The following is a 16536-nucleotide window of genomic DNA, read 5'->3' on the forward strand; positions in this document are numbered from 1 at the left end:
CTAACCGCTTCTTTATCAAGATATATCTTTATACTAGTATTAATTAGTCTTGATAAAGAAGCGGCTAGCTTCGAAACCGGTAGACATAATTATTAAGTTATAATAAAATATTTATATTTATTATTTAATTGTGATAATAGGGTATTTTCACTCGGGAAGAATGTCGTATTGAACATCCTCTACATATAAAGGAAATTTTAAGACAGTTTTTTGTATTTAAAATAGCCCGTACATGACGTTAATTTAATTAATTAATTAATTTTAAAACCCTTATCCGCACCGTAATGGTGCATAGGGCACTGCGTCATATAAACGCAGTGTTATTTTGATCTATTACACATGAAGGAAAGGTGATCAGCCCTCCGCTTCAGGTACCAGTCCAGGGTAATATTGTATAAATATTACAGTAAAAAAAACACTTATATTTATTTTACCCCCCTTGAGAATCGAACCCGGGACCTCCAGAACGGTAGCCGAGCTTGCTGACCATTACACTAAGGAGGCGGACAAATATGACGTTAATAATTAATAATAATAATAATAGATTTTCGAATGGCTAAAAAGAAAATAATGCGAAGCTGAGCTTTATCGATAAAATAAAGAAGGACGAGGAGGGCTGTATCGTAAGGTCTAGATTAGTAGTTCTCAACCTTTTTGTCTGGCAGTACTTTTGATCATAAGAAAAATTCGCAGTACACCAAAACTAAAGATCCAAAAAACATACAAAGATAAATTTTATTAAAAATAAAACTGATTATTTTATTACAGCAAGTTAAAATTTACATTAAGGAAAAAAAACATAAAAACATGATTTCAATTCAATTCAAACCCTTATCCGCACCCCAATGGTGTAAAGGGCACTGCATTATGTAAACACAGTGTTATCTTGAAGGTTAACATGAAGGAAAAGTGATTAGCCCTCTGTTTCAGGTACCAGTCCAGGGTAATATTGAATAAATATTAGAGTGAAAAAATCACTTATATTTATTTGACCCCCCTGGGAATCAAATCCGGGACCCCCAGAACGGTGGCCGAGCGTGCTGACTATTATTACTCCATTGAATCTTCTTTGTGGCGAAAATGATTTAATGTTGCACCTGAGCTTGTCGACTTTTATTAATTTCAACGATATTAGGTCTAATATTTGAAATAGCTACTCTCATTTCTTCATTCAAATTGCTAAGCCAAGGTTCACAAATCAAGGTCACAAATGCTTTCATAGAACCTACCATAGGTGGAGCACCGTATATAAATTGCTACATATAACTCCAAATATATATTTTAATTGCTCTAAGTATTATGCTACAGAATCAAAGATATCTTGACCGCTGTTATGAGGTGAGCGCACACAACTTCACTTTGGGAGGGTGCTGCCATCTAGCCATTATATTTGCATCTCAAATCGCACAGTAAATGAGCCAACATTAATTTTTGGTTTTCATAATTTCGCGGAGCACTTGCAACAAGCTCGCGGAGCACTGGTTAAGAACCACTGATCTAGACTTTAAGATAGAAGAAGATGGATGTCGGGTTGTGGTCCCGTGGTTAGTGTCGCGGACTCTTGAGTCAGAGTTTCTGGGTTCGAACCCACTCTATCACAATTTGATACCTATTTTTAATAATGAGTCGATCAGGCTTACAGAAAAAGTTTTAAATTGAAGTATTTTTGCAAATAATAAAAACACAAATATTTCCCTTTTTCAATAAAAAAATCGTTTCATAATCCCTTACTTAACGATAAATTTACACTATGTCTATCGACGGTTTGCCCTTTGCAACACTGTATCAGAAATTCCAAACAGTTTCTTTTTCTCGTAATAATCGGCGAGTATGTATGAGGAGATGCATGAACGTGGAAAAGGCGAAGAATGTTTACAAAGACAGAGTGGTGTGGCGTTCTATTCTCTCTGCCTACCCCTGCGGGGTAGCGGCGTGATGGTTAGTTAGTTAGTTAGTTTTCTTTTTCTCAACTTCACAAAAATGCATGGAACTGTTTTCTTTCTTTCCTCCTGCCCACACTTTATTCTGTTTCGAGCATGCTTCCTTTAAAATCTTAATAAGTTCGATTTTATCTCCACGCCCTTCGAAACTGACGCAAGATATTTCTTGTTTGAATGTCGTCTATTCACAAACTCAAATTGTTTTCGTTCAAAAATCTAAAATTGTTAATAGCCTGTGCAGTCACTTGCGCCTTCCAAAACGTTGACAGTGATATAATCCGAAGCAAACCGGGCTATTTCTGTTCACCAGTTGTTGGACTTGATGATTGATGGTAGGATACCGTAAAGGTACACATTTTCACAATCAATTTATACAATCCGTTATGAGAGTCTAATGGCGTAAATCTCAAACCGTTTCCATGAATGTTATTCACCTGTTAAAATAATAAAGTAGGCGAGAGTGGGCAATGTTGGAATAGAGTGACCAATGTACTAAAAACACATCGATTGCTCTTTGAACATCATAAAGACGCACTAAAAACACATCGATTGCTCATTAAACATCGTAAAAACGCACTAAAAACACTTCGATTGCTCTTTGTACATCATAAAAACGCACTAAAAACACATTGATTGCTCATTAAACATCGTAAAAACGCACTAAAAACACTTCGATTGCTCTTTGAACATCATAAAAACGCACTAAAAACACATCGATTGCTCATTAAACATCGTGAAAACGCACTAAAACACTTCGATTGCTCTTTGAACATCATAAAAACGCACTAAAAACACATCGATTGCTCATTAAACATCGTAAAAACGCATTAAAACACTTCGATTGCTCTTTGAGCATCCTAAAAACGCACTAAAAACACATCGATTGCTCATTAAACATCGTAAAAACGCATTAAAACACTTCGATTGCTCTTTGAGCATCCTAAAAACGCACTAAAAACACATCGATTGCTCATTAACATCGTAAAAACGCATTAAAAACACTTCGATTGAAGCTCTTTAATAACAGATACTGATCGCGAGGCTGTTATTTTACCGAACGCACTATTATTAGACCAATAGTGACTTTATCGCGGACTTGAATCAAAATATTAAAGTAATAATAATTAGTTCCATAATTATAAGAACTAACAATACATAGTACAGTGGTAAAAAATTCATTTAATTTCCTAAAACTTTGATTTAAAAAAATCACTTCAAAATATAGAATAAGAGAGATTGAATGTGAGAGACAGAGAAAGAAAAAAGAGCATCTCAAAAGAATTAGAACAAAATAAAATTTGTTAATAAAAAATTGTATTTTTATTCAAAACTTACATTCATGCTTCATAAGCATAAAAAGATGACACGTTCGGACGCATGGTAACCCTATTATATTAACCTTGGTAGGTACCTTCACCGATTTAAAATTATTCATACCTAAAAATAAACATAAAATAATCAACTAGCTCAGACGCAAACCAAATCGAAGAAAAATCTGTTTATATCGAATGCGATAGATGTCACTGTATACTTTGTAAATATAAAATACCCTTTTGTATTTTAAAACGACTACACAATTTTTATGAAAAAGGGATCGAAACTTAGTAATTTCATAGATATTTGAACTCTACTTTTATGAAACTCTATCAATAACAATCTGTATTATATTCTACTACTGTGAATGAAGTTCGTTAAGGCACTACCAATTCAAAGTCACCATTTATTTTTACTTAAATAGCAGTATTCCTGAAAATTAAAAATATTACTTTTTAATTTATCTTGTTAAAACCAGCAAATTTTGAGTATATTTTTGAATACCTTATTTTATACAAAAATATTATTTGCAATTTCCAAATACATATTTACTCCGCCTCCGTAGTAAAGTGGGTCAAAATAATTGCATATGTTTTTTTAATCTAACATTTATTTAATATGACCCTAGGCTGGTACAAGAAGCGTAGGGCTGCTCACGATCAAGACAACCTCTGCACCATTAGATAAGTATGTATAAGGGTTAGATGAAGATTAAATAGTTCACCATAAAAGAAATGTCTATGAAAATATTTAATTGGGATGAAATAAAGTGTCTATAAACTTATTGGTGTGGACATTGCTATTGTTTGCCTACAATACATACCCTTATTCGCATCCAAACATACCTAATGAATTAATAAATTCAATATTATTTTTTAACATCTCAACACAGATGAACAAGAATATAAAAGTCTGGGCATTTATGGGGCTGACGACCGTCATAGGCTGGTTTAAGTGATCACTTTACAAACGTGTAACATTCGCCAATTCTACCCATGATTGACAACCACAGTACTCAATTTCTTGGAAGTTCTATAAACTTATATGATCCAATTTTGAAACATTGTACAAGAATCACTAGAATTTTTACTAGTAACATCTATTGGTGAGACGAAGAAGCTTTTTTATTAAGTAGAAATTGATATATTTGTATGTTAGGTCCGAATCCTAATGTTTAAATTAATTACAATAACAAAAGTATTTACCTTGAAATCATAATGTGCACCTTACCGAATTATTTTATACAAATATTTAAAAAGAAAATATTTAAAATTATGTGGCCACCGTTTAATGGAAATACGGGACATTATCTTATTCTAACACTTTTTATCGTCGTGCATACGTAGCTCTCTTTTGCTCCGAACCCGTGACGTCAGAATGTCTAGCTCTCTTTCCCCTTCCCTCTGCATTATGAATTTCTTCTCTCTCATGCGACCTTGAAATTTTAATCTCATTTCTCGTCCAATGATTGATTATTTATCGAAACGCCGCCTAAGAAGTTTCACATCAAAAATCAATTCAGGATATCAAAAAATAAGCTTCATTATTGGTTACTGTATTCTTAATTATTTATTACATACCAACAAATATTACTCAATATCAGATCAGATAGACGCGTTTAGGCATATTTGATACAGATTAACGTACCTACATTGCTTGTGATATCCTGGGTTTATTTAATTTCCAAATTTTGGAGTTAACTGGGATAGATTTTTGTCACGATGTTGGTTTATTGGTTAATAAATTAAAATGAAAAATCACAAGACGATCGATAACTTTCTTATTGAAATCTGTAGAGAACTAAGGGAGATATTAAGGTTTAAACTTTAGATATTTGAATAAAACGAAAAACGTGCGTTCGCATACGTCATCAAATTTCCGCCTTCGAACGTTTTATGACGTCATGTGGTTTATTGTCTATGGTTAAAGCTGTAGTAGTAGTAGTGCAGATTGTTTGTTTACCACTACACTACCATTTGTGTTATACAAATATGAGGGGAGGGTTTGGGAGGGTGGACCAAAGACATCAACAAATAGAGCCAATAATTGAGCAATGTTACCAATATTAAAATAAGTTCATCGTTTCTGTAACGTCATTCATTACCAACTTGCGAAAACAACGTATTTATGAAGGCGAATTTTCCACAAGAAAATGATGAATTGATTATGTCGGCTGTAATAAACACAAAACGAGTCTAATACAATCCTTTGTAGGTTGAATATGTTAAATTAGATATTCCTCCCGTCTGATAATTATCCATTGAACATATCGCTCACTCCTTTCAAGAACGTCATAAATCAAAAACCGTCAATCTTCAGTTGTGCATGTTTTCAGAATGCCCAGAAAATGTACTATATCCCAGCAAAACCGGCATATTTTTAACTTAATATTCACCCGCTACAGGGCAGTAAGTATTGTTTTTGCATTTTGAAGAAAAGGTGTTGTTTAGTTATTTTTTTAAATATACTTAATAATTTTCAAATAGAGAAAAAACCTTCACGTTATACCTAAAAAAATCTGTAGCACAGTAAAAAGTTCAATAAGTGGCTTGATATTTATTTTAAATACATTGTATTATATTTTTAAACTTAAAAAACATTCTCCTGAAAAATCAAGTTTTTTGATTTATGACGTTCTTGAAAGGAGTGAGCGATATGTTAACCGACAGTTATGACTGTTTTTGTGAGTTCCTTGTGTTGCATGCAAGTGGATGGATCACGTGCACAATACATAGCTTCTTCTGCGTTGTGATCCTTTGTTAAATTTCCAAATTTGTTATCCTGTCGTCGGCTTTTGCATAGTACTAGGTATTTTGAACATCCAAGGTATATCGCATCGTGCTTTCTAAAAAGAGATTCTAGTATACAACAAATATTACAGCGTTTCAGTTTATTTTACTTACGTAACAGTGGAAAAAGTACTTATATTTATTTGACCCCCCCTCCCCTGGGAATCGAACCCAGGACCTCTAGAACGGAAGCCGAGCGTGCGTTTTTTAAATATTACCCTGGATTGGTATCTGAAGGGGAGGGCTGATCGCCTTTCCTTCATATGTTTACGATCAAGATAACACTGCGTTTATATAATGCAGTGCCCTATGCACCATTGGGGTGTGGATAAGGGTTTGAATTGATGAACAGTTTCAAACAGAAATATTCATTTAATATCAAAGTTATCTATAAAATACAACAACGAAGAAATGCTTCCATAAATATGGTTGTGTTTATATTGATTTTAAGCGTATGGTATATAAAGCGGTCATTTTGTAGATAAATGATGGAAAATCATAATATTTTAACAGGATAACGGTGGATGGAATACGAGGGGTGAGAATAGGCGTAAATGAAGCTTTCTTTACAAGGTCAACCTGATTAAGGCCTTACTCGCAATAATATAATTTAGTAAGCGTCCGTTTGCGCTGAGAGCCGAACGTGATAACGAGTAACGATAACCCATTTTTTTATCAAATATTTTTTTGTGTTTTTAGTATATATAAGTAATAGAAGACTATTTTTGTATTTTTTTTTAAACTCCGGACCTTTCAAAAACTCTTTTCTTTTCAAACCATGTATTTATTCTAAGAAAAAATATTTTTTCAGTACAAAAACGATGATTTAAGAAACAAAAATAATAACGTCAAATGTTACCTGGGTTTAAATAAAATAAGTTGCGATTTATCTAATACTGGGCCTTAGTACGTCGGGTCACTTGGGGTTTCCGTATATAATAGCTGATTTAGTAATGTAATTCTATTACATAAAACGTGAAGGTCCTCACCAAAAAGTTGCATTTCCAGTATTGCACAAAAAAATATTTAAATGCAAATCTGTTCTGTTTACTGTATTATATCGAAATTAATTTAAGTTGCGACAAAACAATCCTGTGTTAAACCAATATGAAATCATTAAATCGTACCAAAATGTAACAATTTTACAAGCTAGAATTCCTAATTACTTAAAATCATTTAAGTATAATGGAAATGTAACGTTTTGGTGAGGACCTCCACAAATATCAAATTTTTGTATTTTATTATTTGATTTGATTTTAAGCGTAAACCAATATGAAATCATTAAATCGTACCAAAACGTAACAATTTTACAAGCTAGAATTCCTAATTACTTAAAATCATTTAAGTATAATGGAAATGTAACGTTTTGGTGAGGACCTCCACAAATAGCATATTTTTGTATTTTATTATTTGATTTGATTTTAAGCGTATGAGATATGGAGCGGTAATTTAATAGATAAATGATGGATAGTGATATTTTACCTAGATAAGGGTAGGACACAAGGGGAGAGAAAATTCTTTACAAGATCAAAATTAGCCTTCAACCCGTCAGGTCGTTTGGGTTCTCGCATACAATTTGTTCCCGCAGTAATGTAGGTAATTGGACTATCCAAAGTAGCATGTTTGCTTATTTTATTATGCATAGTAAAAGACACAAATAAAATTAATATTTTGACGGTGTGATTAATTCGCTTTCCTCGGAATCCATTGACACGTTTATTACTGAATTTTCGTGTCAGACAAGCAATCTATTTAGTTCACGCTAGTGCGCGTTAGTAAGGTCACTAAAAATATATTTACGGTTTACAATTCGGAATTTATTTATAATCCGGATTTTCTATGTATCGAGGTGCGTGAACATTGCTGAAGAGCGTCACAATGACGTCATATTTAGGTCAAGAAATTGGATTTGATAAAATGATTGAAAGGCACTTTTTTCCCTGGGCCAATACTAACATCATATAGCAGTGAAATTTGGGACTCTTTTCTAAAAATTATTCCGAAATTGAATATTCATCACAGCACACTGCAACAGTCACACTGTATCTGATACCTTTCACAACACATTGTCAAGTCCATATAAATAAAATATTAAATTGTTCGTTCGTTCGTTCGTTCTTACACTTCCTAAAGTTAATCACCTATTACTTAAAAATTTTGACACAGCGTTGCATTCGAATACGCGTGTTTATATATATATATATATATATATATATATATATATATATATATATATATATATATATATATATGTATATATATATATATATATATATATATATATATATATATATATATATATATATATATATATATATATATATATATATATATATATATATATATATATATATATATATATATATATATATTTAGAGTCATTTTGAACTAGTGAAAAAAAAACGAAGTGTTTCTTCAAAAGACATAAACGTTCTTTGTTATATGCGCCGTAATTTTTGAAAGTGGATTAACTTTTTTTCCATGTATTAAGATATTAGAGGGTTTGGGTGTGAATGAATCTAAAAATGTTTGCAAAGGATACCATCTTTTTATTATATATATATATATATATATATATATATATATATATATATATATATATATATATATATATATATATATATATATATATATATATATATATATATATATATATATATATATATATATATATATATATATATATATATATATATATATATATATATATATATATATATATATATATATATATATATATATATATATATATATATATATATATATATATATATATATATATATATATATATATATATATATATATATATATATATATATATATATATATATATATATATATATATATATATATATATATATATATATATATATATATATATATATATATATATATATATATATATATATATATATATATATATATATATATATAATATATATATATATATATATATATATATATATATAATAAAAAGATGGTATCCTTTGCAAACATTTTTAGATTCATTCACACACAAACCCTCTAATATCTTAATACATGGAAAAAAAAGTTAATCCACTTTCAAAAATTACGGCGCATATAACAAAGAACGTTTATGTCTTTTGAAGAAACACTTCGTTTTTTTTTCACTAGTTCAAAATGACTCTAAAATTTGATAGCTATTTATACTTTTCTGAAAGCAAAGTGGATGAGAAAGAATTTACAACGTAAAATCATATTTTTTAATGTATATTCATTATTTCATTGTTCAAATCTCTTTAAATGTAAATTTTTGTTTACAATCCAAATTTATTGTTACTTTTAACATTTTATTTGATTGACATTAAACTAGCTATTGATCTAGTTATCCTTACCGTTTTACTAAATTTTGATCGATATATGCAACACCAAAACATTTTCACCCTAGGCCTTATGAATAAGGGTAGCGCTTACTGTTATGGACTGTGCGGTGGGTGTTTTTATCTATCCGAAGTGCGCTATCCGTGGGACTTCCAGAAACGAGAGTCCTATATCACTCTATGTGACATTGGTCCGATTCAATCGGATTGGTCCTCTGTACTATTAACTGGCTCTTCCTATATACAGGGCCATCGAAAAATAATGCCAACATTAAAAAAAATCACATCGAAACCCTTTACGTTAAACGAGTAATACTATCACTGAACGCTAGCTGGTATAAGTACGTTTTTTTTGTTGAAATATAACGTGACCTTGACATGTGCAAGCAAAGTACGCGGCGTATTGAACGCGCGCTTTCCCAACAGCAGGATTGGTAGAGGAGACCCCATTGCCTAGCCTCCAAGAAGTCCTGGCCTTACCCCTTTAGCTTTCTTTTTCTGGGGATATATCAAAAACATCATGTACGCAGAAAAGATTCGGGATTTGGATCACCTGCGGGAGCAAATTTCTGCCAGTATCTCGACAGTTACTCCTGAAATGATTGCACATATCGCTCACTCCTTTCAAGAACGTCATAAATCAAAAATCGACAATTTTCAGTTGTACATGTTTTCGGAATACCCAGAAAATGTACTATATCCCTGCAAAAGCGGCATATTTTTAACTTAATATTTACCCGCTACAGGGCAGAAAGTGTTGTTTTTGCATTTTGAAGAAAAGGTATTGTTTAATTGTTTTTTCAAATATCCTAAATATTTTTCAAATGGAGAAAAAACCTTTAGCTTTTACCAAAAAAGATCTGTTGCACAGTAAAATGTTCAAAAAGTGGCTTCATATTTATGTTTAATATATTGTATTATAATATTTAACATTAAAAACGCTCTCCTGAAAAATCTAGTATTTTGATTTATGACGTTCTTGAAAGGAGTGAGCGATATGTGGCGAGAAATCGACTACATACTAGACATCTGCGGAGCGACGAACGGCGCACACATCGAAAAATATATAAATCTTTTACAGCACATAAATTTTTTTTTATTGAATTATCTTTAATAGTTTTTTTTACAACAATTATTTTCAACGCTGGCATTATTTTTCGATGACCCTATATTCTGCGACACCTATCACAACGTAGCCATAGAAGAATGCGCTTCAATGCGGACCGTGAACATCTTTAATATGTATTTCTCTGATGATCGAGTCATCGGTACGCAAAGTCGTTCGAGAAATTCACAGCGTTCGCCGCCAACACATCTCACGCGTCAATCTCTCTCCACTCTCTTATAGCTCATGGCTCATAGAGGAAAACAGAAAATATGTATGTACATACAACGTGCGCGAAAACAAATTATAAAACAGGCAATAAATACTAATGCCGAAATATTGTTCATCAAAAATAACAATGATGTTTGAATCGATTGTCTCCCAGAGTACGGTGGGTATGCCTAGAAAGCTTTCATTGGGTGTATTTAAATACATATATGTATTTATAACGGGCGCCCACACACCAGATCAAAAATAACTTTAAATTTCCCGGCTTTACTGGCGAGTGTTGCGTAGGTACTGTATTGCGAATCTACTGCACCAGAGATAAACAGGCTTATATAAACATATTGGATATTAGCGTAGTACCAGCTACCCATAATGCATAGGTACCACATATCATACGTTCATATGTTAGGTGCTGCTGTGTTCGTGTATTTTTGCACTAACGTCTGAGCCGGTCTGCTGTAAAAATACCTTGGAAATGAAATGAAATGCATCGGAATGTGCAGACGAAATTTATTTTATGAACGTTTTGATTGAAATACATCTTTGATATTTTTCTTAAAGTTTCTTGTAGATGATGTAGATTGAATACATTTAATTTCCACCCGAGTTTTTCAAAAATACACACTGATTTATTTTTAAGAAGCTTTCATAAAAAGGTCATTTTTACTGTCTCGGTCAGTGGTGTCTGTCGTGGTCTCCTGGAATGCCAGGTACTTTATGCATAATTTGTTTTAATTTCTCCAGATGCTGGGTTGGATTCTTTATTGGGACAGTCTTTTTTATGGGAAACCGTCCACTTTCTCGCTTACCCTCATTTGTATTTATTACGAGCAGATTCTCAATATTCGTTCTTCCTAGCAATATACCCAAAGTAGGTCCGAATCTATTATGTGAATTATTTCGTATAGTCTTTCAGTTGTTGAAAGTTTCTGGAGAATAGAAATGTCATTCGGAAACATCACATATCAACATCAAGTCTACCACAATGTTCATTGTATAGACCCATGACGAATTTGACCCATGGCCCCCTTTTTAGACACAAAATTACACAAGGCCCCCTTGGGTACCTTTTATAAATTAAATATAAAATAAGATAAAGTGTGGGTATCTATCTGCCTTTGTAACCAGAATTCTTGGTATCCGTGTGTGAATTTAAATTTTAACTCACTGTTGGTCCATATTTCAATATCAATTTCTCTTTTAACTGCATTTCCGATTCAGTATTCAAAAATGGCTCTAATATCCGATCGGGAATCTCCATTGTGAGAATATCTTCACCATTGTTAGAGTGCTTCCAAGTGATGAGAATAGATCAAAATGCCATCATCACATTTGTCATCATACAAACACATTGATGAATGATTCGGAAATTGATAAAATTCTTCACGTCCTAAATTGCGTTTATGTAACATAAATTTTGATACAAAAAGAGAAATAACATCTTTCGTTTGTATCAAATTTAACTCACAAAATTAGATATGTAATAGTATGTATGGTGTGTAACAGATTAGATACGTATGTACATTGTGTAATAATGGATTGTTTAAATTTTGTGAGGTTATAAATTTTAGCACATTATGCCCCCCTGTTTGCTTCCCAGGGCTCCCCTACTCTCCCAGGACCATAATTGCCCCCTCAGGTCTCTTTTAAGTCCCTCTGGGGGCCACGAAACTTACTTTAGTTTAAACCTAAACTATTATCGGAAGCAAAAATGTGGTTTAACGAAATTTTTCGCAAGGATTATATTTTGGTTTCATTAATCGATTCGGTCACTTTGTGGTAAAACCTATCCAATTTTAATTTTAGTTGTACTTCGTGAATATTTCTTAAAATCTATTGTGACACGTATTTCGATGCATTCCGCAACATTTACGTGTTTGACGGTGTTTGAAAATGATGCAGAATACATCGAAATAGTGTCATAATAGATTTTAAGTAATAGTGGTATTTAATAAGTAAAACTTAAATTAAAAACATAATTTTGTTCGTTGATTATAAAAAGGATGTAACACTGTTGAAATAAGTTAAGCAAAAAGAGGTAGTTTTAAAGCAAAACATGTCTATTCTATAAACGCTGTTGACGATTATTTTGTACAAAAAACAGTAAAAATAAACGCTACGAAGTCATTTCATTCGTCTGGTTAAATGGTAAAGATAAAAACCCGCGCGTATTTGAATGCCAGATTGCGTCAAATTTTTAAAGCAATCAGTGAATAACTTGACATTTCATTTATTTATTTGTATGGATTGTATCTTTTGTGCTACAGGTTTTACTTGCAGAAAATTCTCAACTTTAATAAATACCTATTCGAACATTAGTAATCCTACGTTGAAAGCGGAATTAAGCTTTGTTTGCACTTTTGAAGTTTGCTGTTTTTTTATAATCTACTCTCTAAAATTAGGAAACTGCGTATAATATTTATTGACCGGATTTTTGTTCATTATATCCGAAGTTGGTTAAATAGAGGTCCGTTATATCGAGGTTTTACTGTACTTGATAAAATATGTCACATGTACATCGTCGCATTTGCAGTTTCATGTGCATGAACTTTAAGTTGTTAAACGTCAAAAACTCGTGTAGTAGATAGTTATTACGTAGTGATCAGTAACCATCGAATATGGTACATTTATGGTACCTACATCGATGTAGAATGTCCAATCTACAAATATGTAAAAATAATCATTATTGCATATAAACAATGTTTATTTTCCAAAGAAATACGTGTTGAAGTAATTATGGAATATAAACAAAAAAAAGGTTCATAAAAAAAAACAAACGATAAAAAATTAACGTTAAAACGTCCAAATATGTAATAGATGCGCGTGACTTGAAAGACACTGAAGGCTTTTAATCAACTGAAAGGCGATCGCAAACTAAATTTAACTGCGACATGTGTATATATCCATATACGTATATATATATATATATATATATATATATATATATATATATATATATATATATATATATATATATATATATATATATATATATATATATATATATATATTATTTTTTATAAGTTGGAGAACGGAAAAATAATGAGAATTTTTCGGTATCAGAATAGTTTTATCAACTCGACTTTGTCAGTGCGAAAAACTGTTCGTTTAATTCTTAAAGCTCATCCGCAAATAACTTTGAACGTGTATTCAAACTACATTATACGATGGATCACATTTTGAAATTTGTATGTATGCGTGCGAAGAAACCAATTAGAATCCGGTGGGATAACAATAAATGTATTTCTCAAAATATTATAAAACTTATAGGAGTATCTCATTGTTATGTACTTATAATAATGTTGTTATTAGCTTTTCGGTAAATTGGACACCACAAGAACGAAGGATATTATTTTGTAGATACCACGTCGGAAGCGGTGCGTTTGATTTTATTTGGAGCTTTGTAAATATTTAGAGTGAGTTTGGTTTATATTCGAAATGATGAAGGAATCGGCGGCGATGGGAAGTCTTGACATTGGCGAAGGTAGGCGTAGGCGGGGACAGGTAGCCACACACAAATAGCAGTCGGGGCACTCACCAGAGCCAGGGTCCGGCCTCATGCTGGACTTCGGGCACTTGCAGAGACACGGTCACCGGTTCTCCCTCTAGCACGGAAACCACTTCGGATTGCATGACTGATCGTTCACTGCCGCAGGGGCATCGTCCCTGTATTCAGAAATATTTCCCACTACAGATTTTATTAGAGATTGACCGTCCGGAGAATTACGGCGCGCATTGCAAGCGTCTAAAAATACGACTCAAAAATGTTGTCAGTCGCGTCATCTCCGCCGGCCCGGTAAATATAAACTGTCCGATTGTTCCAACAGAATTATGTAATGCCGCAATGTGGATAGGTAGTCGCTCCAGGGCGGCTAGTGTCGCGCGAAGGGGTCGGGCGGAGCTCGCCGGCCGGCTGCCTGCAGCGGTGGCCGGAGTGTGGCGGCCCGCGGCGGCCGGGTTATATCTGGCCTGTTCTGTTCTGGTCGGCGGCCGCACGTGGAGCAGCGCGCGCGCCCCCATCCCCACGTGCCGCCGCCGCCGCCGGCTTCTTCTTTCTCGGATGCTCGACCTCTCCCTCGACTCTTCTGCTCTCCTAATCCTATTCTTGCTCCCAGTAACTTGAGCAGCTTCATGGTATAATATGGACCTCGAAAATTCGTACAAGACAGTTTTGGTCTTCTTCATGGGTTACTATTATACAATCTTTGCGATGATTGGTTTGCTTATTTCATGATTAGTCTCCACCATCTCTATCCTCCGCTCGTCTCTTCAACTTGCCATACGCATTACAAAGCATATTGGTGATGATTTGGTTCATGTAGGCTAAGAGGATAACCCCTCTGTAGAATTTTTTTGTTTTTGTTTTACAAAATACATATTTAAACATACAAAATAGCTAGTAAATATACAAAAAATTTAAAATACAATGTTTCTACTTCTCTAATAAAGTAGATACTTGTGTTTAGGTTATATACAGGTTATTGAATAAAACACTAAGTGAGGGGTTCACTTTATTTATTAAAATTATTCACTTACAAATAAATAATTTACATACAACGTTCCATTAAATGTGTAGTTGAAAAAATAATAAAATTTATCTATTTATTCGGTCATTAATAGGGAGAGGTTAATACAAGGCAAGATATAATAATAATAATAAAACGAATAAACAAATTTAATTAAATTAAATACAATAAGATTTAAGGTAAAAACAATTATTTGTAAAATCAATATAACTGAACTAAAAGAGAAATAATAATAATAAATATATAAACATAAAAAAGACAAATCAAATGTACTTTTATAATAATACCATTCACATTTCACTCACTCCCTTCAACAACATCATATATTAAAAATCATCAATTTTCAGTTGTGCATGTTTTCGGAATGCCCAGAAAATGTACTATATCCCAGCAAAAGCAACATATTTTTAACTGAATATTTACCCGGTACAGAGCAGAAAGTGTTGTTTTTGCATTTGAAAAAAATGTAGTGTTAAATTATTTTTTAAATATCCTAAATATTTTTCAAATACAGAAAAAACATTCAGGGGAACGAGAGGCTGGTTATTCCAGGAGAATCAATAAGACTAAACGACTCGGATTGATCGGACAACATTCTCCTGTTTTCAAGGGTATCTAATCTATAAAACTCCGTAGACTCTAGATAGAATCAAATCAAATTTATAGTTGACGCTCTTGGACAGATTCCATTTACGTTGAATTAATATGAAGGAAAGGGGCAAATGTGTTGTGTAAAATTTTCCAAGTAAGCTAATTTGCTGGAAGAGCTCCCAAAACGCATTGTGAAACCGGATGCTTTACTAAGACACAAATTATAAATATTTTTTAACCTTTCCCTTCCGGTGCTAAAATAAAAGGCGTGTCCCGGTGTTGGGTAGTCACTACACAATAAAAAATTAGCGATTTTAAACTGGAAAAATACGGACATTCATAGCTAATCCCCTTAATCAATGAAAATGAAGTTAAAAATTACAATAATTTAGATTTATTTGCTGAAAACATTAAAAAACCATCTGACAACGCTCATGAAACAAGCATAGTCCACTCTAGTCGGGAGCTCAAGAGCTACTGACCGCTAGCTAGAGAACATTGAGCTTTGAGCTCCTCACCCTTACGCAATGCATGAATGCAAGAGTGAGACGCGAATATAGTATCGCGGTTCTCGCACATTCTTCACACGCTGTTTATATATATATATAAAACCTCCGATGTATCCGATAAATTCTGATTATTATTAATATTATTTTTTAAATCAATGCGTAAATATATTATGGAAGAATACCAAACATTTT

General features: G+C 32.6%; 1 protein-coding gene across 2 annotated transcripts in view; it reads right to left on the reverse strand.

Moving 5' to 3' along the window:
* The window catches only part of LOC148311314 (uncharacterized), a 124454-nt gene extending 109678 nt beyond the window's left edge, over positions 1-14776 (reverse strand). For both annotated transcript variants that reach the window (XM_088256876.1, XM_088256874.1), the window contains exon 1: positions 14257-14776. In XM_088256876.1, the coding sequence (XP_088113002.1) occupies positions 14257-14351 (95 nt within the window). In that variant the 5' untranslated portion in view covers positions 14352-14776. The remainder of the gene's footprint in view (positions 1-14256) is intronic.
* Between the last annotated feature and the right edge of the window lie 1760 nt (positions 14777-16536).

Source organism: Brachycentrus maculatus, unplaced genomic scaffold, assembly GCF_059751285.1.
Source record: "Brachycentrus maculatus isolate JH-2025_06_01 unplaced genomic scaffold, ASM5975128v1 h1tg000068l, whole genome shotgun sequence".
NCBI lineage: Eukaryota > Metazoa > Arthropoda > Insecta > Trichoptera > Brachycentridae > Brachycentrus > Brachycentrus maculatus.